The 19,538-nt window shown below is 35.9% G+C and overlaps 1 protein-coding gene across 2 annotated transcripts in view; it reads left to right on the top strand.

Annotated features, from left to right (window-relative positions):
* The window catches only part of UBR1 (ubiquitin protein ligase E3 component n-recognin 1), a 67,928-nt gene extending 48,709 nt beyond the window's left edge, over positions 1-19,219 (top strand). For both annotated transcript variants that reach the window (XM_063331803.1, XM_063331805.1), the window contains exons 31-47: positions 440-533; positions 2,980-3,132; positions 3,502-3,599; positions 4,264-4,357; positions 5,613-5,761; positions 8,109-8,164; positions 8,493-8,589; positions 9,526-9,593; positions 10,529-10,679; positions 11,510-11,597; positions 13,366-13,499; positions 14,741-14,849; positions 16,641-16,697; positions 17,194-17,271; positions 17,922-18,092; positions 18,295-18,396; positions 18,873-19,219. In XM_063331803.1, coding sequence (XP_063187873.1) covers positions 440-533; positions 2,980-3,132; positions 3,502-3,599; positions 4,264-4,357; positions 5,613-5,761; positions 8,109-8,164; positions 8,493-8,589; positions 9,526-9,593; positions 10,529-10,679; positions 11,510-11,597; positions 13,366-13,499; positions 14,741-14,849; positions 16,641-16,697; positions 17,194-17,271; positions 17,922-18,092; positions 18,295-18,396; positions 18,873-19,014 — 1,841 coding nt within the window. In that variant the 3' untranslated portion in view covers positions 19,015-19,219. The remainder of the gene's footprint in view (positions 1-439; positions 534-2,979; positions 3,133-3,501; positions 3,600-4,263; positions 4,358-5,612; positions 5,762-8,108; positions 8,165-8,492; positions 8,590-9,525; positions 9,594-10,528; positions 10,680-11,509; positions 11,598-13,365; positions 13,500-14,740; positions 14,850-16,640; positions 16,698-17,193; positions 17,272-17,921; positions 18,093-18,294; positions 18,397-18,872) is intronic.
* Positions 19,220-19,538: the final 319 nt, after the last annotated feature.

Here is a 19,538-nt window from a genome sequence, read left to right on the forward strand (position 1 = left end):
TATGCAAGATTAGAAAGAAATAGACTTGACTTTGTTATTCAGCAGTGCTGTTCATGTCAGTGGTTTAAAAAAATATATGGGATGAGTTGGAGAAATGCCTAATACTTCTTGTCCTTTCATTTTCTTTCATTTAAAAATACAATAAAATATACATTAAAAACTGCAGTGATCGCGAATCTAACCAACTTTTTTTTTCTTTTTTAACCAATTTACTGTTGCTTTTGTATTTTGTTGAAAGCCTTCAGTAGTTTAAGTGGGCTCTGTCTTGTGATTGCTTTCCTGGAGTATTGGTCTGTAAAAGCTAGCCAAATGGAATTTAATTGCGACTGTGGGCAAAATAAAATCCAAAGGCTTGTGTTCTGTTGTTCGTTTCTGCTCATACTGATGGGAAGCTACGGTATTGTTCTTTCAGTAATTTCTTTCTGCTGTGTCTTTCTAGAGACGCTAGATCCTCTCTTCATGCATCCTGACTTGCCTTGTGGGACCCACACGGGAAGCTGTGGTCATGTAATGCATGCAGCCTGCTGGCAGAAGTAAGGATGAGTCTTTGCAGTCTTTTCTTTTTTTAATTTATTTTCCAAAACATTTAAGTGCACGCTGAAAACACTCAACGGTAAGTGGATATTTAATTAGAGAGTCAAAACTGTTTACTCATCTAAAAATGAAATACCACACAAGAGAAGTTTTGGCCTGATGAAGAAAATCATTAAAAGTTTGTAGTGCCTTCTATGGCCCGAAGAAGAATCTCTTAAGGAGTTACTAATTCATGCAAAGAAAACCAATGGGGTAAAATTTGGTCAAGAATAAGAAGCTGTACCTAGTGGGTTTGTTTTTAGCAAGCCAATGAGCACCAGTAGGAATCTTCCAGGTGAGCCCTCTATAGCAACAATACTTTGAAAGTCTGTCACCAGGTCAGTACTTAAAGGATGAAGCTGTCTTGTTCCAGTGAGTCTTTAGAGGAGAATCTGGCATTTAGAATAGAATATAAATCATTAAATCTACCAGTATTTCTTCTCCACTCCTCCCCTATCGGTGAACAAACTTTTAATAAAAACGAAGAATTGATACCGTGCTTAAGAACTTCACTAGATTTCTATTGTTTTGGGAAGCCCACAATTTAGACCAAGTGTGGTGCATTAGAATGCAACCTGAAATACTAAAAGGCCAAGTTACTTGGCTTGCAGAATATAGTCATCCTGGTTGCATCTACATTTGTAGGATTACAGAGAGCAAAGCTAATGCTCTCTGCATTTGAATCTACATAGGTCAGGCAATTCTGAACAAGATTAATAGTGTGAAATAACAACAGAAATAATCGCACTGAAGTATTATCAACAGATAAGAGAGTTGGGTCATGCATTTGCAAGCTACTTTATGTTGTTGTATGATATAAACGATCTCTTGAGGTTTGTTGTTTGTACTTGTGCCATTTTACTTTAAAAAAAAATCTGTATAAACTTCTAGTGCTTATAATTTACTTTCTATATATGTGTGTATATAGATACATATATATATATATTTACAATAAAACATCGGTACAGAATAAATAGGTGCACGCAGTTAAAAAGATACAGCAGTATGTTCCTTGAGTATAATACATCTGCTCTTGGCAGATCCATCTACATCTGCGTAGATCTAAGTAGTGCAACATTGGAGCTCAGTTCCCTTGCACTTTTTAAGAAAAGATGGCTTGCTGTATGGGTAAATGGGATTAAAATGGACAACAGGCTCTTCTCATACGGGATGGCACAGAAGGTTTGAGTATAGTCTTTTATTTATTACATAACAGACATTCTAACATACTAATATTCCTCCAAGTGCTGCCTGACACACCTTTCTAGAGTATCTGTGCAGCTTAAAAATACTGCAAAATACTCTCTAAAACAGTATGAGTTCAGATGAATGGAATATGTTTGTAGTTGCCATGTATGAGGAAGAGGAGCTGCTTGCAAAAACATAGTTGTTTGAATGTGGGAAAATAAATGTATCTTTTTTCTTTTGATTGTAAGAGAATAGTTTCCTAAATACTCTGTAATAATTAGAACTTCTGCAGATGCCCCCACACGCACACTTTCTCTTATTAGATAAATGGGATTTTGTTTTTTCCCTTAAGATGTATGATTTAAAGCAAAACTAATAATAATAACCCCTAGTTATCACCATAGTGGGGAAGTTAGATAATTTCATATCTGTCTTGAAGATCCTATATACCCAGTCTGAACGTTAGTACTGAATTTAGTTGCTTGTATCCAGGCAAGAAGATTTGAATGTTGGATCTTTTTGTTCCTAATAATACCACTGAGACATTAATGAAATTTGAAGGTTTACTGCATCCATCAGGGGAGCAAAATTATAATGAAACTTGTAAAAAGATGATAGTTACTTCTTAGTTTCCTTTTGAGTATAAAATAGCTCAAGTGTGATACTGTAATATAAATTATCCTTTTTTCCTGTTAAAATAAGGCTACAGTTTAATGGTCTAGTCATGAGGCTCATTTATTGCCATGAATAGCTTGTTATTCATTCATGAAATATTACCAGTAGTTTTTCCTAAAATGAAATCAAAATATGTACAATCCCCGTTTCAAACTTACTGTAATGAGATGCATATGAGAGATACTAGATGCAGTGTTTCATTGTTTTGAAGATGTTGTGAGAGAAGAGTAGAAAATTTAAGGACTGCTTATCTGTAAAAGTGTTAATGACATTTAAAAGGCTCTTCGAAGCAAGGAAAAGTTGCTGTCGTTTTTGCATGAGCGGTATACCATGCATTTTTGCATGAGTTCATGTATATGCCAAAGGTTTTATTTTATGTTCGTGTCTAAGCACATGAAAGAGTTAAAAATCAAAGGAAAAGATTTGTTTGTTGGCTTGGATAAGTACTTGCTAGATAATAACAATTTTAATTACTTGAACATTTGTTTTCATGTCACATCTGCGCCATTCCATTTTCTAGTAACTCCCTTTCCAATGTTGTAGGTACTTTGAAGCCATGCAGCTGAACTTTCGACAACGTCTGCATGTTGAACAGATATTTGACTTGGAGAATGGAGAGTATCTTTGTCCACTTTGCAAATCTCTGTGCAATACTGTTATTCCTATCGTTCCATTGCAGGCTCAAAAAATAAACAGGTGAATTACCAGATTGCATAGCCTTTAATTAAAAAAAAAATAAAATTTTACTTTGGAGCAGATTGACTTTTCAGATTTTTGCAAGGGAGCTGGCCTTCCTAATCTATATAAAAGACTGCATGTATCCTTAGTGACTATTCAGCCAAATATACTGGTTTGGGCAGTCAAAAATATTAAAAAAAAAAAAAAAAAATCTTGGGTTGGCTATCTTTTGGAGCTGATATCAAACAGCAAGTACCTAGATCTAGTATTTGGCCTAACATTTCATTTTGTACTGTTTGCTTAAAATTTACATTGGTCCTCTGTTTTTAAAGATCAGGTGATTCTTTGACTGTTAAAGTAAAACTTGCTTTCTATTTCTGTTTTCAGTGAGGATGCGGAGGCAGTAGCTCAAATTCTCTCCCTGGCCAGGTGGCTGGAGATTATCACAGTCAGGATATCAGGCTACAGTGTGAAAAATGCTAAAGGTTTGTTATCTTGGTCTTGAAGCTATTCTGTGGGATATCTCATGTGCCAGTACATGTTGTAACTAATACCAACAGAAAACTTCAAAGAAAGAACATGTTTTGCTGTCAATCAAGAGAGTGTCAAATAAAGCTGCAGATAAATTCATGGCCCTTTCTGAGCTGATGTCCTGATTTCATAGTGCCCTCACCAGTTTTCTGGTTTCTGTTAAATTCTTTCCATCTTCCCTGTTGAGGAGAATTATGTAAACTTGGGGGGGATAGCCACCAACTACACTCAGAGTTAATTAAACTTTTGTATTGACTGTGATGCAGTAAAAAGGAGAAAAATTAAATTTAAAGGGCCAAAATAAAAACATGTATGAGTGTTTAGAAAACAGAAGGTATGGAGAATCAGCTTGTTCCTTGGACTCTTACAATGCAGGAAAGCTCTTTTTCCTTGACAGCAAAGCACTACTTTTAATCCTCATATTTCTGAGAATAGAAGAAAATGTTTACTTAACGAGGAGGGTTAGAAGGCAGTTTGGCTGGTGAGGTCTGTTTACAATTATTTTTCAAATCAATTTAAAATAAAAAATTATCTTCTGTTAGACTACTGTAAAAACTGTAACCACTTCTTTGGTTTTTAATGTGAATCTAATCTTTTTTTTTTTTCTTTTTTTGGAAGGAGAGAAACAAAGTCTTCCAGCTTTCACCAACAAGGGCATGGGGAACTCTGCCTTGGAATTCCATTCCATCCTTAGTTTTGGAGTTCAGTCCTCGTAAGTGTTACTGGAAGTGCTCTCTGCATTATGTTAATTCTCCCTAAAATAACCTAGGTATACTTCAGGATTTGTATTGAAGGAAGGGCATATGATTTGTTTGGTCTCAATATGGGCTTACTTATACTTTTCCTTAAGCTTTCACTGAATATCAGACCTATACAGAGCTAGATGGACTTCTAGGTCAAATCCAGTCTGGTGGTAGTTATGTTCTTGGTATAAAGCTAGGAGTCTGGAACCTTCTAATCCACAGTTCAGTGATTTGAGTCACTTCCTGTGCCTCTAGGCAAGTTATTTTATGTCTGTCTGCGTTAATTTTCCTGCTATATGGCTGTTGCATGGATAGATTTCACTTGGTTTTGGATGCAATAATGTAATATAGGTTATTCACAGGAGTAGGGCTGTATTGTCTGTTTCTATTCCAGTGCGCAAAAGCACGCTCCCACTAAAACAGAATGGACGCGTAGATACTTTTAAGTGTACTCAGCTGTCTGTTGTCTTTTTAGATCATGCTATAAGTACTCTACTTCTGCTACTTCTGCCGGACATCATAGGTGAATCTAATTCTTTCTTGATAACTCATCTCAATAGGAAAGATTCTACAGTTTGCGCTTAAACAATGTCGTGTTTAAGTATGACTGTGGCTAATCCCCAAACTTCGTGGTACAATTGTTTTGGCTGTAAAGATTTGGAGAATTAATATGTATGTTATCTATTTCTGTTACGAAGTTCTGTGTATGACTTTGAAAAAACACAAGCCATTAAAACTGTACTGGTTTTTGCCTAGGCACTTTTCTGTGTATAAATGTATATGCATAAACAAACCCAATGGCAGATGAAAGAAGCTTAAATGCTAAAAGGGCATTTGAAATGTCTGTCTTGGCATTTTTAGTGCCTTTTGAGATGGGATATATTTTCACTGCAGCACTTAACTAGACTTGCTTACTTGCATTTGCTTTTTTCATTGTATTTTACTTTAAATGTTTGCATTTTTTGAATGTGAATTATAATACAGTATACAGAAACAGACTTCTTCTAGCCTGGCAGCTCTTAATCTCTCAATTTGTGGAGCCTGTTATGTCAAGGTACTTGTTTACTACTGGAAACTAGAAATTTTTTTCTCCTCTGTATAGACAAAGAGCCTTTGTATTCAAGAATTCTTTCATAAATGACTTCAACTTCGTTAGTGATTGACCAGTAAGCAATGAGCACTATTAATAATTCAGCCTGGAATTATCTTGACTTGCTTTTGCAGAGCCAAATACTCAAGCAGCATCAAGGAGATGCTTATTCTCTTTGCCACCACCATTTATAGAGTTGGGCTAAAAGTTGCTCCAAATGAAGCTGATTATAGGATTCCTATGATGACCTGGAGCACATGTGCTTTTACCATCCAGTGTATAGGTAAAGCATAATTTGGGTTTATTTCTTCTTATGGCTTGAAAATCTTACACTTGTTTGTATAATTTTATAAAATCTGATAGTATAAATAATAATAGTAATAGTTCTACATAAATAAGAGCAATACGTAATAGTATAACAATGTATATTACATATATAATAATAGAATGCTAATGTATAATCTAATATAAATAACAGGATGGTTTTGTTAGATGGTAGCGTATAAAATAAGGTGTGGAATGCCAACATTGAGTTTAGTGTGAGAGAGCAGGGAGTGATCATGTTCCACGTTACTAATTGGAACATTAAGCATGTTCAATGGATATCTTCAGGCTGCCGGAGATCATGGACCTGCAGGCATCTGCTACACAGATAACTATCTAACAACTATGAAACAGTACTGCCTCCCTTGTTATTTCTTTTTGTCTCTATTCTTGAAGAATTCTCATGGAATTCGTAGTAGTATAGTCTTTTGTATTCTGAAATTGCTAAGCAGAATCCTGGTAGAAAAAAACACAAGCCAAACATTCTGTAGCATGAATCTCTTTTTGAAGGCAAAATAATTACCATAAAAAATGATTGCATTTTTTGGGCTAATGTACCTGTTTAGCAGTCATTCTCATTTCATTTCTGTACTATATACAGAAATAAATTTGTGTAGTAAACATGAAGCTGTAGATAAAGCTGCAGTAGCTTCCAGGAAGGGAGAGAGGCAAGAGATAAGTCTGAAATGTATGCTGATGGAATTGAGAATGTAATTGTGCATCTCCATAAATATGATTTGCCAAGTATGCCATTTTTTCTTGATGAAGCTGTTGAGTTACAAGCGTAGTCTACCTTAAATCTATAGTGGACTTGACCCAAGTGCAGAATCAAGAGTTCAAAAGGTTTGTAGAAGAATTGGGAATATTCTCATAAGGCAGGGACAGTCATGAGAACTCATTACATCTTTTTAGTGTTGGATTGTGTCAGAGTTTTCAAATTGGTCAGGAGAGGACTGGAAGCCGCCCAGCTTTATTTTATGCACTTAATTTTATGCACTTAATGCACATTGTTTTCATTTAATATCTAAAAATGGCCTTGGTGGCTGTCAGAGATGAGATTGCTAGCAAGTGTATAAATGCAACAACTGTTATCACAGATGTGATATTGAAGGCATATGTCGGAAGTAGAAAATTCTGATGCCTCACCAGGGTAAGATTATAAAACCAGAGGGACCACTGTGACAGTCTGACCCATCCTAGGCCACGCTTCCTTGGATTATTCATTTTTGTTTACAAATAGAGCAGGCTTCCATGAAATTGTAAAGTAAAACTGCTACATAGCTTCCAGTATGCTGGTTTTGAATCTAGTCATAGGATGCGTCATTAAAACCATTTAACAGGCACGTAGCCAAGCTGCCTAGACAAGGAACCTTAGCTGCCTGTATGAGTGGAGTCTCTAGAGAAGGTTCAAAGCATCAGTGACCCGAGGGATGTGAATTGCTTTTATTGCCTGAAGCCAGACACTTAAAAATCGCAATCTGATTTTTCACGTTTCCTCATCAGCTCCACATATTGTGTGTTAAACTGATGTATGGAAGTGCTAAGTTGAAACACTTGAATTTTTCGTTGGAGGTGGCTTAAAAATAACCAACCAACCAAAAAAACCCCAAAATAAACAAAAAACCCCTCTCAACCAAAAAACTCTTTATGAAAACAAAAAAAAATAAAATTACAAGATCTTGAAGTGTACTGATTCATCTCTGAAAAGTGACTATAGTGACTAAAGCACAAATGTTTTAATTAATACCTTTTTACTCAATTGAGTTATCTTTGTTGTTTTTATTGGCTCATTTTTTCTTTATTATCCCTTTAGAACCAATGCACTCAGGGAGGAAAGCTGTATTGTACTCCAGCTCGGGAATTATGTTTACAAAATATTTTTGTTAAACTACAGTTAAATGCAGTAGTGCAAATCTGAGGGTGAGATGGCTGTATAGCATCCCTGTAAACATACCGTGATGTTTTTGAGCATTCTATAAGGGTAACTGAAAATTCAACTAAATCCGTAGAATGTCTTTTCATCATTCATGTGAAACAGTGTTCCTTTAAATCCCAAGTTAGCAAGATCTGAAAACCAGATGTTTTTAAAAAGCTCATTGCAACCATTTATCTGGGAAACATTCAGTAGCATTTAAGCTAGATTTTTTTTTTTCAAACTAATTCTCTTACCAGAATAAAGTTGAGCTTTAAAAAGAAGTACATATACAAAGAATAAATTAATCTTGAACTAAGTGAATTCTAACAGAAATGTTATGTTAGTTCCTGTAGAACAAAGCAACTTAATTTTTTCTGTGTTTGATTTTAAGAAAACCTCTTGGAAACGGAGGGCAAGCCTTTATTTGGATCTCTACAAAATAGACAGGTATGGGCAAGTAAGATATGCAATACATTTTAAACAAAAAAGTTTATATACATATCTAATACACGTATATAAAACCATTACTGTTGAAACTGTTAACATCGTGCTAAATCTTGATGTTATCCCTCTGGAGGGATAGCTCTCAAAATGTTTAGACTGATAGCATAAAGAGCATTTTGGAAGAATCATATTTCTACTTATACGTGGAAGTTCATATTAAATTCTCCTATCGATATATTTTCTGTTTGTAGAAGTAGATATGTTTTTACAGCTTTATTTCATTATTATATCTTCCTTTTTTCCTGTCCAACCATTTTCTCTTGCGCTCTAGCACAGTGGCCTTAAAGCATTAGTGCAGTTTGCAGCCGCTCAGAGAACAACATCACCACAGGTCCTGATTCAGAAACATCTGATTCGTCTTCTAGGAGGTATTGTATTCCTTTCCTGTGCTACCTTTCATGTTGCAGAAGTTTCTATTGCAAAATGGCACACGCACTAATACAGCATAGAAGCAAAGGTTAGACTACTGACAACAGTGCTAACTTCCATTTCTCTAATATTGCCTGAAATCACGGAGTACTGATTGAACTTAAGTAATCAATAATCTTCTTAACCCAGCCCTGTATCACTGAAGTCTCCAAAAAATCCTCTATCCCAGATTACCTAGGCCTAGAGATACTCAGATCTGGAATATTTACGGTTGGTTAACAATCTGTTTCTGGCAGTGTTCAAAATGACTCAAACTGACAAAAAACTAAATGGGTGGATAAAGCCACAAAACAGATATTCCTCTCTCAATTGTGAGACTTCAATTTTTTAGTACTTTCAAAAGGCTGCTTGCAGCCTAGTTTAAGATATTTTGGTCTCAGGGAAAGCTAGTTTGAGACATATAGCTATCCTTCGTGTTTCTTACTGATGAGGTTAGCATGCTGGCCTTTGAATCCCGCTCTTTGACTTGCCTTCTAGTGATAGGATTCTTAGGTGTGGTACAGGCTTTTGTATTGGTGTAGGTTGTGAGGCATCTGGTGCTGCAGTGCCTAAATATGTTTGTGGACTTCACCCTTAACACTGTGTGCTTTATTAGAGCTGGAGAAATAAATCAAAGTTTTTTATCTTAGAATTTTGAACATATAGTCATTAAAATTGTGGGCTGGTTGAACATGTGGAAATAGCTAAACAGATGCACAATCAATTAAATAAGTGGTAAACAATTAAATAGATACTTCCTTAGTTCAGAGACTTGAACTTTTTTTTGATGAAAACACAGGAATAATAGACGCTCTAAAACCAGATACTGATATTGCAGCTCAATCCAAAAGAAGAAAATACATATCAAATGTATAATTGGTATCTTTATTTTGTAGTTCTTCTACCAAACTTCAAAGTGGAAGACACTCCATCCCTCTTAGAAGTAGATATGTTCCACATTTTGGTAAGCAGGTTCATTTTATTCTTCATATTAGTAGGTTTGGTGTTGGGTTTTTTTTTTTTTTGGAGCATGGATTTTTGTGTACTTTACCCTGTAGATAGTCCTGCATTATCTGTTCACTTGCATGAGTCAAATGACTATACATGAGCACTGCGTACAAGCAAATGATTACATATGGCTGCTATATACGAGTGTTTACTCTTAGTTCTGCTCTTCTCCTAGCTTACAAGCCTTTGCTCTCTCACTCTTATTAAATTTCGTGCTTGCAGTCTCATGCTAGCAACCTCCATTGCTATCAAACCTCCAAAAACCCCTGAGAAATGCACCCACTCAACTCATTTCCCTCACTTTCCCTTTGTCTCGTGCCTTCTGATTCCTTCCCGTTCACTCTCATTACCTTCTTTACTCTTCTTAGCCACTTCTTTCTGTTCTTAATACAAATCTGTATTATAGTTTCTTCTACTGTTAAAAAAAACCACAAACCCACAACAAAAACACAAACAAAACCCCCCACAAAAACACACAACAAAAAAGCCAGCAAAAAACAAACAAGAAACCAAACCCACCGAAATAAAACCTGTTTTGCCCTGGTTGCCTTTCTAACTAATGCTTGGTCTCTCTTCTCACTTTTTTCAATGTGCTTTGTCTTATGTCAAAAACCAGAAACTGGACAAGCTTTCTTGGTATATCTCTAAACTGGCAATTACAATGGAACTATATCTGAGTTTCCTACGTGCTAGAGGGGCACAAATGGTTAATATTTTCCAATGAGTTTTTGCTACCCTTTGTGAATTAAAACTAGCAAGATAAATGAACGTATTTAAGTTGACTACAGAAATTAATTATAAATGTATAGTGAGAATATAATTTGTATTAACCCATGTAGCTCTTACCAAATTTCTGTTACTTTAATATTTGCTCCTTCCCTTTCACTTTAGGTGGGAGTTGTGTTATCATTTCCATCTTTATACTGGGAGGATGCTGTAGACTTGCAGCCTTCATCAATTAGTTCAGCCTATAACCACCTCTACCTCTTCCATCTGACAACACTGGCACACATAACACAAATCGTCGTCTCTTCAGCAACAGGTAGAGGTGTATTTGGGTTGGATTATTCTGGCACTTTTATACAATTTCTTAAAAATAATGGACGGACAATATTAGTGTCTTCCAGGTATAAACTTTCTCATGATAATTGACACTTAGCACTAGGTTGTAATAATAGCACTACGTCATTTTCAGAGCATTTTATTGTATCAGTTCTGTGTGCTTAGCCTAAGAAAACAAAATAGTTATTGATATATCGGCACTTGATCTAGTCAGTCATTCCAGAGCGGTATCTTTCCCCTCCTCACTCCTTGTAGGAGGAGCAAAGCTCTTCCCAGCAGCAGCTCTCTGAGCTGTGCAATGACAGTATGGACTTGGGAAATAAACTTTTCTTTACCCTTCAACCTAGTAAATACCCAGAGCTGAAATATGGAATCCTATAAACCAATAGGAGACAATTTTACTTTTCTCTGTATTTAATACCACTATTAAAAACTGTCAGTAACCTACAGGCTTCCTAGCTACTACTTTCCTTTTTCTTCAGCATGATGGGTATTAAAAAAACCAAACAAAATTTCCTGTAGTTTAATCCATGTAAGACAAAAACTTCAAAAGTTCAAGGGAAGGAAGCAGTTTTTATGTGAGGGTGAGCAATGAAGCAGTAATCCTGATTCTTCTTTATAGCATGCAGTTTTAGGAGAACCTTTGTTAGGTTAAAAACAGCAAACAGAAAAAGAATGAAGTAAAAAAAAAAAAAAGTGGAAATATTTCTGTAATGCATTTAATAAAAAGAAGAGCTCAGTATATTTAAAAAAAAAAAGTGTGTCATAAATGAAGTGCATTCACAGTGGGATTCATCTTTTTGTGTGCAGAATCCCCTACTGCTCGATCATCTGACAACAGTGAGGAGGCGCAGTCTGCACAGTCTTTCTGTAGAGAGATTTGTCAGTACACCAGCGGGTAAGTAGCAGTTCAGTCATAGTGTTGCATTTTCCTAGAAAGATGGCAATCCACAGGGACTGATCTGAACAATACAGAAAACAGGAAAAAATATTGGCCATTTTGTATGGGGAGTTAGCACAATGCCCTGTGCTTTCTTCCAATACTCCTGACAGTGAAAAAAAGGAAACTCATGAAGGGAACACTTCTAGTTATAACAGCTACTTTTTGTGGACAACAGAGTAATTCTTAGTCTAAGGATTAAAAAATAACCTGTATCCTTTCTGGAGAGAAATACAACCACTAACCATAGTAGTTATTTTTTTTTCTTTGTCTCGATTGGGTTTTTTTAGATCTCTCAATTAGAGATGGGATCTCTCAATTAGAGATGGAAGACAGAAAAAAGGAAATGGTTCAACTATAAGAGAAGGAAGAAGTGTAAAGCTAAACACAGTTGCTTATTTGTTTGAGCATTAGCACCCATCTTTTCAGGCTTTTTTGATAGGTATAGTTTCAGACTCTTTAGTACTTCAGTATCTGTGTGTGAAATAAGCTAGAAAATATGGATGCACCCTCTACAAATTCTGCTTTGATTTATCTTCACCAAGGCTAGTTGCAAAGATATGTTTCTCAAGGATTGACAGTGTGTCCCAGTTTGAGGTAGCCCAAACCACGACACAGAATCACAGTGGTACCCACTTGTCTAAAAGTTCTAAGTGTAAATTTCTAAATATTTAAAATTTGATATTTAAATAATAAGAGCAGTTTTCTGAGGCATAAGCTTAGAATTGTAGAACTTTAGAAAATCAGATCACTGCACTGAGATGCCTAGGTACAGAATTAAATGCCAAAGTTTAGGCAACCCAGCTTTAGCGTTTTAATTTCTGCATATGCATTGTCGTCTTCTAACTCTGACCCATCAGTGCTTAAACAGTGCAATCTGCATAATAATTTTGCAATAGTCTATGGTGTTATAATACAGCTGTACAGTTTGTTCCGCAGCAGGTCCTGGTCAACATTTGTGTGAACATCCTGTTCACATAAATGTGAATTTAAGTAAGTTTAAAATTTTTAGAAAACAAGGACCTTCTAAGTAAGTTAAATTTACTATGAAATTTAGACCAAATGCTCATATCACACAAACTACAAGAATAATGACTGAGATGGGTGTCACTCCAGTATTTTTTGTCAAAAATGGAATTATTATAGCTTTATTTTAAAAAATCTGAGCGTTACTGTTGTAGTTCCATAGTGAAGTATGAGGTATTAATTTTTTAATTGAGTTGGTTTTGTTGTTCCTGAAGAGTATTTATGTTTCGTTTTGTTTCTTTCCTCATTTTTGAATTGCATTAAAACCACCAATTGAATGAAAAACTTTCACCATTTAAAAAAAATGCTGGTATTCGGTAATGAAAAAAAACAGTGCAAGAATCAGTTGTTCCGTGTGTGATGCTGTATTGTATAGTTTAAATCAGGTTATCTTGAGTTACCTAGAGATAGACAGTTATATATTGGCGATTTTTTTTTTTTTTTTTTTTTTTTTTAAATTTTGAAAAATATAAGTTGAGATAATTTGAAGCTTAATGTAAGCATTCTACATAAACTCCTTAGGCAAAGGGGTAGTCAGAAGTTAGGTGCTGGTGGCTGTGTTTCACAGAATTTGGGGTCCATCAGTGTTGATTCTACACAGCTGCCATTCTAGCAATGCTAGCCAAAATGTGAAAGTGCTGGAAGGATTTGCACTGTGAACTACTGCAGCTCATTTGTGTATTACGTTTGTGTATTACAGTTGTTTTAGTCAGGATATTCCAGGCTGGCTTGTGTGGGATTGTGTTAAAAAAGGCATCATGCCTTTCCTTCGTTGCGCTGCTTTATTTTTTCATTATTTGCTGGGAGTTTCTCCACCTGAGGAGCTACTACAAGGTAAATATGAGAAAGCAAATGTGGCTATATATTGACTTTTTTTACTGTTTTCTTGGAAGAATGGAATTTTTAAACGTTCATACTAGCTTAACAATAGTTAATACATTTAAGTAAGACTTGATAAGAAAAGGAAATACTAATTTGTATAGGAAGGGGCAGGCATGAGAGGCTGAGTTGTCTTGGCCTTCTTTGCATGGAAAAGACTTACTTCTGATTATGTGCAAGTATGTGAATTATCAATGATGTATTGGTAGCAAGTATTTGTGAATACGAAGATTCTGTGACTTAAGGATAATTCTAGGGGCTTAGAGTACATCACCTAAGAAATAGCTTGGAGTATATTTAAAAAGAACCAGCAAACAGATCTTTTTGTGCAGTTGCTAATGCTGGTAAGTGCTAACGACATAGGGATTCAGCAAAAACAGAGCCAAGTAGAAATAAAGCACATAATAAAACTTAAACCTATTTCTTAAAGGTTCCTAATGCATTACAGATACTAAACCCAAAAGTAAATATTCTGTCAAAATGCAGTGAAGGACAGAATCATCAACTGTTCGGAAAGAAGGACCAAAACTGCCATGAACAATTGAAACAAAATATAGCATCTTAAATTGATTTATGTAAAGTGTGAACTAAGTTTGAATATGATTAGGAGATACGAGTCAAAATCTGTGCGCTTTGGGATATGCTGTTGTCCTTACTGTTAGTCTGGAACTTTGATTCTATAGGGAGGAGTGAATCAGCAGTGCCATTTTCTGTAGCAGAGCCAATAAATGACCACCCAGCAAACTATTAAATGAGCTCAACTTTATGCAGTGTGTTAGCACTGACTTGATCATAGCAAAATTTGGTATCATTGCAGTCCAAAAGGATGGTCAAAACCTAAAATGTAAGTACAGAAATCTGCTGCGGTAACATGTATGTGTTACATGTTATACAGTGAAATGGTATTTGAGCAAAGAATTCTGTTATTGCAGTGACTTATGCATGACTTCAAAATTACTTAATAATATATGCCAAATTTGTTAAACCTAAAGCAAATCCTCAGCTAATGCAAATTATTGTAGCTCCGATTAAGTCAGTGGAATTACATCTAATTGTACTAGCTAGGAGCTATGCTGAGGTTGCAAGATACATCTTATTCAATGAAAAAGGGATCAGGAGATTTCTAGTTTTAAGTGAATTATTCAGTGGTGCCGAAACACTTCAACAGTTGTTCGTGTTTTCTTTTTCTTTTGCAGTTTCTGAAGAAGGGCAATTCAAGGCACTTTGCAGTTACCTCTCTCTGCCTACCAATTTGTTCTTGCTCTTCCAAGAATATTGGGACACAGTAAATCCACTGCTTCAAAGGTATTAATTGGGACTGGACAGGCCACATTTTTCTGTTGTAATGGCCCTATGGGAATTCCAGATCAAATTTGTTAACAAATGATTGAGTTCAAACTCATGCTAGGGTCCTAAACATTTGTTTGATGTGCACAGGTATACTGAATCTCTTAAAACACTTCAAAAACATAAACATTCTATGTTTTATGGTAATTCAAATATTAAACAATTATAGCTTAAGGGACATGCATCATTCAATCATTCCATGCAGAAAGAAGTTATCATAAACCTTTGCTTGCATGGTATGCCACTTACTGTTCATTGGCCTATTTTTAACCTGTCTACAGCAGAAGTGCTGATTACACGAGCTATAAAATGAGAATATGGAAAACTTACGTAGGCTTTGTACTGTTCTCTGGATTTCCAAAATACTGATGAATGTCGAAGTTAGCTTAATGGTTGAAAGGTACAATTTGAATATTATGTACATTGCAATCTAGCAGTAAAGAAATAATTGGTAAAATTCTCCATTCAAAAACACAAGTTAAAATAAACAGACACCACTCCCCCCCCAACTCTGAGAATAATTCTGATATTTGTGTTGGAGACTGTCCCATGTATTTAATGTGACCGTTTGTGCACTTAGTTGCATTAATTATTGTTACTGGTTCTTGGCGGAATTCTCTGGCTCACACTAGCTTTTTCTGTTGTGTTTTGGTTTGGTTTGTTTTTTTTTTTTTTTTTTTAAACCTCTGTTCTGTTTTGTTGTCTAGAGTCCTTCAGTTTAGGGACATTTTGAGCTGTTGACTCCAACTTATAGTCCATATAGCTGACCTAAAAAATTCCCTACATGCAATTTTACTATAATTAATTGTATTTTTAGTATATGTAATTACTTATAAATTAATAGCATTTTCACAAGTAAATTATTAAATAAGTTTGTCTTATATGTTCCTACATGTTTGCACGTAATGGTGCTTATAAGAGAACACCGGGGATAGATGCTTTTGAACATTAGAAGATGATCCCTAGAGGCAGGGCTAACAAATCCACTGTGGTGCTCCCAGTCAAAAACAGGTTTCAAGTAGGAGGCTACATATTTAATGCAATAGTAACAGTTGTCAGATCATCATGCACATTCCCATATGTTTTTTGAAAGAATCTCATTTCATAAGACTAAATTTAGTGATTGAGAAATGTGTTAAATGAGGCTTACTAGACTGACCATCTGCTACAGTTCTGTCTCCCTTCTCTTCCTTTTTGTAGAAATAACTGAAAAGGTATCTTAGATGCACCAGTTCCTCTGTTTAATAACTTGCCGATATCTACCATTCTTTTAGTAGACAGGTTTGGCCATTCTAAGCACGCACACCACATGCAATACAGCATTGTAAAATAACCATTGGGTAACGGTTATTAAATAAAGCAATAAATATTTTCCTAGTAGATTGTATGATATTTTCTTGCACTGTGGCTTTCAGCAGATATATTCCAAAAGGAGCTGTGTACTGTAGCCCACTTCAAGAACTTGAGTATTTCTGAAGACTGCTTCATTTTTGAACTCTGTGTTAACTCTGTGTGCGTGTTGATAATTTTAAGCGTCAGCGTTTTTCACATAGGTTTTTCTTGTGTATACAAACTTAAATTCTTTTCCTGAAGCAAAACTGTAAAGGATAGCTGTTTCTCCTTGTGAAGTTTTAGCTAGAACTATCAATGCTTGATCTGTGCTCTGTGTTTGCTTATTAGTTTAGTTTAGTGATCCTGAAGGTATGTTGTTATCAAACACTGTCATCTGCAAATGTTTGTTTGAAATAGGTGGTGTGCTGACCCGGTGGTGTTAAGTTGCTTGAAGGGGAAAAGCATTGCAGTAAGGTAAGTTTGGTTTTGTTGTTACTGCTGTTTTTTCTTCTGTTTTTCTGTTAAAACTGTTGAAAGAATGAAGTGCTTGTTGTGGGGAAGTTAGAGTGCTTGTATTTTCTTCCTCCCACTCTACTACCAAAAGTACGTTTCTCTTTAAATGGCTGTGTATAATTCCTCATGTAGTGACTCTTCACTGAGAATGTACAACATTGTTAGACAAGTTATCCAGCTTAGTCTAGGAAAAAAACCAAAAGCTAACTGAAATATGAAATGTCTTCATACGTGTAGCTTACACATGAGATTTAATTTCATCAACTTTTCTGGAATATAGCAATGCTGAAGCTCCCATGTGGAGCCTCTCACTCGGGCATCTAGGCCTGAAGAATTGCTCTCGAACTGCAGAAGTCTGCAGGAAGGACTGAAAGCTTAGCAGGAATTTATGGCTATCCGTTCTGTTCTTTGCTGCCATCTTTATTCTTCTCATAAGAGTTCTTCTTCACTTACCCAGGTATCCTAGGAAAAGAAATAGTTTAATAGAGCTTCCTGAAGACTATAGCTGCCTTCTGAACCAAGCCTCTCAGTTTAGGTAAGATGTGGTGTATTTACTTGTCTTCCTATTTGCTTTGTCACTTTTAGGCACTTCTATTGTTGCAGTTACTGTAACTGGTGTTAAAACTGTGTACAGAAATTATGTTGCAGAAGTGAAGGCACCCTTATGGTGATACTGGACAATACTAGCACATGTTCATTTTAAATCTGAAACACAACAGCTTACTAAATGAAGTCACTCATGTTTGATAAGACAGCATATAAAATTATTGTAGCTTGATCTGCTGGTCATTTTTCACCAGTGCAATGTGCCTTTGGTTTGGCCATAAGTCTGAAAATTATTTTTGCACTGGACACAAGAAGCCCAGAAGGTTGGCGCTATTTTATGCCAGGAAGAGTGAATCATAGGATAATTCAGGTTAGATGGGACATCAGCAGATCATCTACTCCAACCTCCTGCTCAAAGCAGTTATCTTGCAGATAAAATATTTCAAGCAATGTAAAAACATTGCCAAAGGAGACAGATATGTGAAATATCATTATGACGTAGTGTGTCTTCAGACTTTGTTTGTTTGTGGGTTGGGGGTTTTGGTTGTTTTTTTTGTTGTTGTTGGAACATTATGCATAGTTAACATTTCTGTTGAAGTTTTAATTCCTGCAGTAAGGTTCTGGTTACACTTCTTTCAGATGCCCGCGGTCTTCTGATGATGAGCAAAAACATCCAGTATTGTGTTTATTCTGTGGGGCTATGTTGTGTTCCCAGAATACTTGTTGTCAGGAACTGGTGAATGGGGAGGAGCTGGGAGCCTGTACTTCTCATGCTCTTCAATGTGGAGCTGGAGTCTGTATGTTTCTCAAGTAAGTAACTAGCCAGAATTCGATGTGTTAAAAAGGTAAAGGGAAATATTTGAAGGTCAAAATTCACAATGCTGTCAAAGCACTTGATTCCTCTTGTCTGCGATGAAGAAACATTGCTTTTACCTAAAATATTGCTCACCAAAAAGTTAAGAACCTGCTGGGAGTTGTCTTGTATTTTAAATGCAGCTATTTTTTCCTTAAGAATCAGGGAATGCAAAGTTGTCCTCATCGAAGGTAAAACCAGGGGCTGCTTGTATCCTGCTCCCTACTTGGATGAATATGGAGAAACAGACCCAGGTCTGAAGTAAGTAAATGTTTGACTTAATTTCTTTCTAAATTTCTATTTTGGTACCTTTTTCTTTCTTATCCCCCTTAGACAACATGTTCTTCCTGCTAGCACGTACAGCACTGTAATATGTCTCTTGGCCTGGTGAACTTGTTTAATTTCAAATTCATGATGTCAGTTTCCAGTCGTGAATTGGTCATTCATAATGGAAAAATACGCTTTTTTGGTACTGTTAAACTTTCTTACTTTTCTCAAGAATAATTTGTATGCTTTTCATCAGAAATGCACAATTGCCATTGCTGAAATGGCAGTCATTGCTTGTCGGATGTAGAGGTTTTTTTCATTTCCAGACTTGTTGGAATTGGTGTTCGTACAAGTATTTAATATTTTCTGGTTGTCATTAAAAGTGTTAACGCTAGACTATTAATGGAACAGCTTGTCGTTGCTATTCTGTTATGCTTATTTGGATATTCTCCTTTTTTCTCTCTATGAAGAAGAGGCAATCCCCTGCACTTATGTCGTGAGCGTTACCGGAAGCTCCATCTGCTATGGCAGCAACATTGCATCATAGAGGAGATTGCCAGGAGCCAAGAAACAAATCAGATCTTCTTTGGATTCAACTGGCAACTGCTCTGAGGCTCTTGATTATTTTTTTTTTTAGTGAAAACTCTTACCTTTGGCAGTGCTTTGGAAAAGGAAAGAAAGGTGGCAGTAAATAATCTACTTTCAAGTAGATTCTGTAGTTCAGATACAATTGATGGATTCTCTAGGTTGGATGTATTACTGACACATTGAAACAGAATCTCATGTCTTATGTTTTGCTCTTCCCCCCCCCCCCCCCCCCCCCCCCCCAAAAAAAGAGAGGAAAACCACATTATATAATTTTACTGAACATTCAGGTCCAGAAATACTTCCACTTTTTTGAGAAGTTGTAATTGCTTCACCTGTTCTGATGAGGAAAGCTTCCCAAATACTGTGCTTCAGGGCACATACCACGTTTCTGTCTCTTCCATGCCTTGAGAATATACCTAAATGGAGTTGCTGTGGAAAAGCCTCCTTTACTTTCTTCCTGGGTTCTTTTCCCAAGCTTAGTGAACCTTTAAAATCGGTCAAGATATGTGGCATAATATTGGAGTGGAAGTGGTGCCAGGCCTGTAGCA

Source organism: Chroicocephalus ridibundus, chromosome 4, assembly GCF_963924245.1.
Source record: "Chroicocephalus ridibundus chromosome 4, bChrRid1.1, whole genome shotgun sequence".
Lineage (NCBI taxonomy): Eukaryota > Metazoa > Chordata > Aves > Charadriiformes > Laridae > Chroicocephalus > Chroicocephalus ridibundus.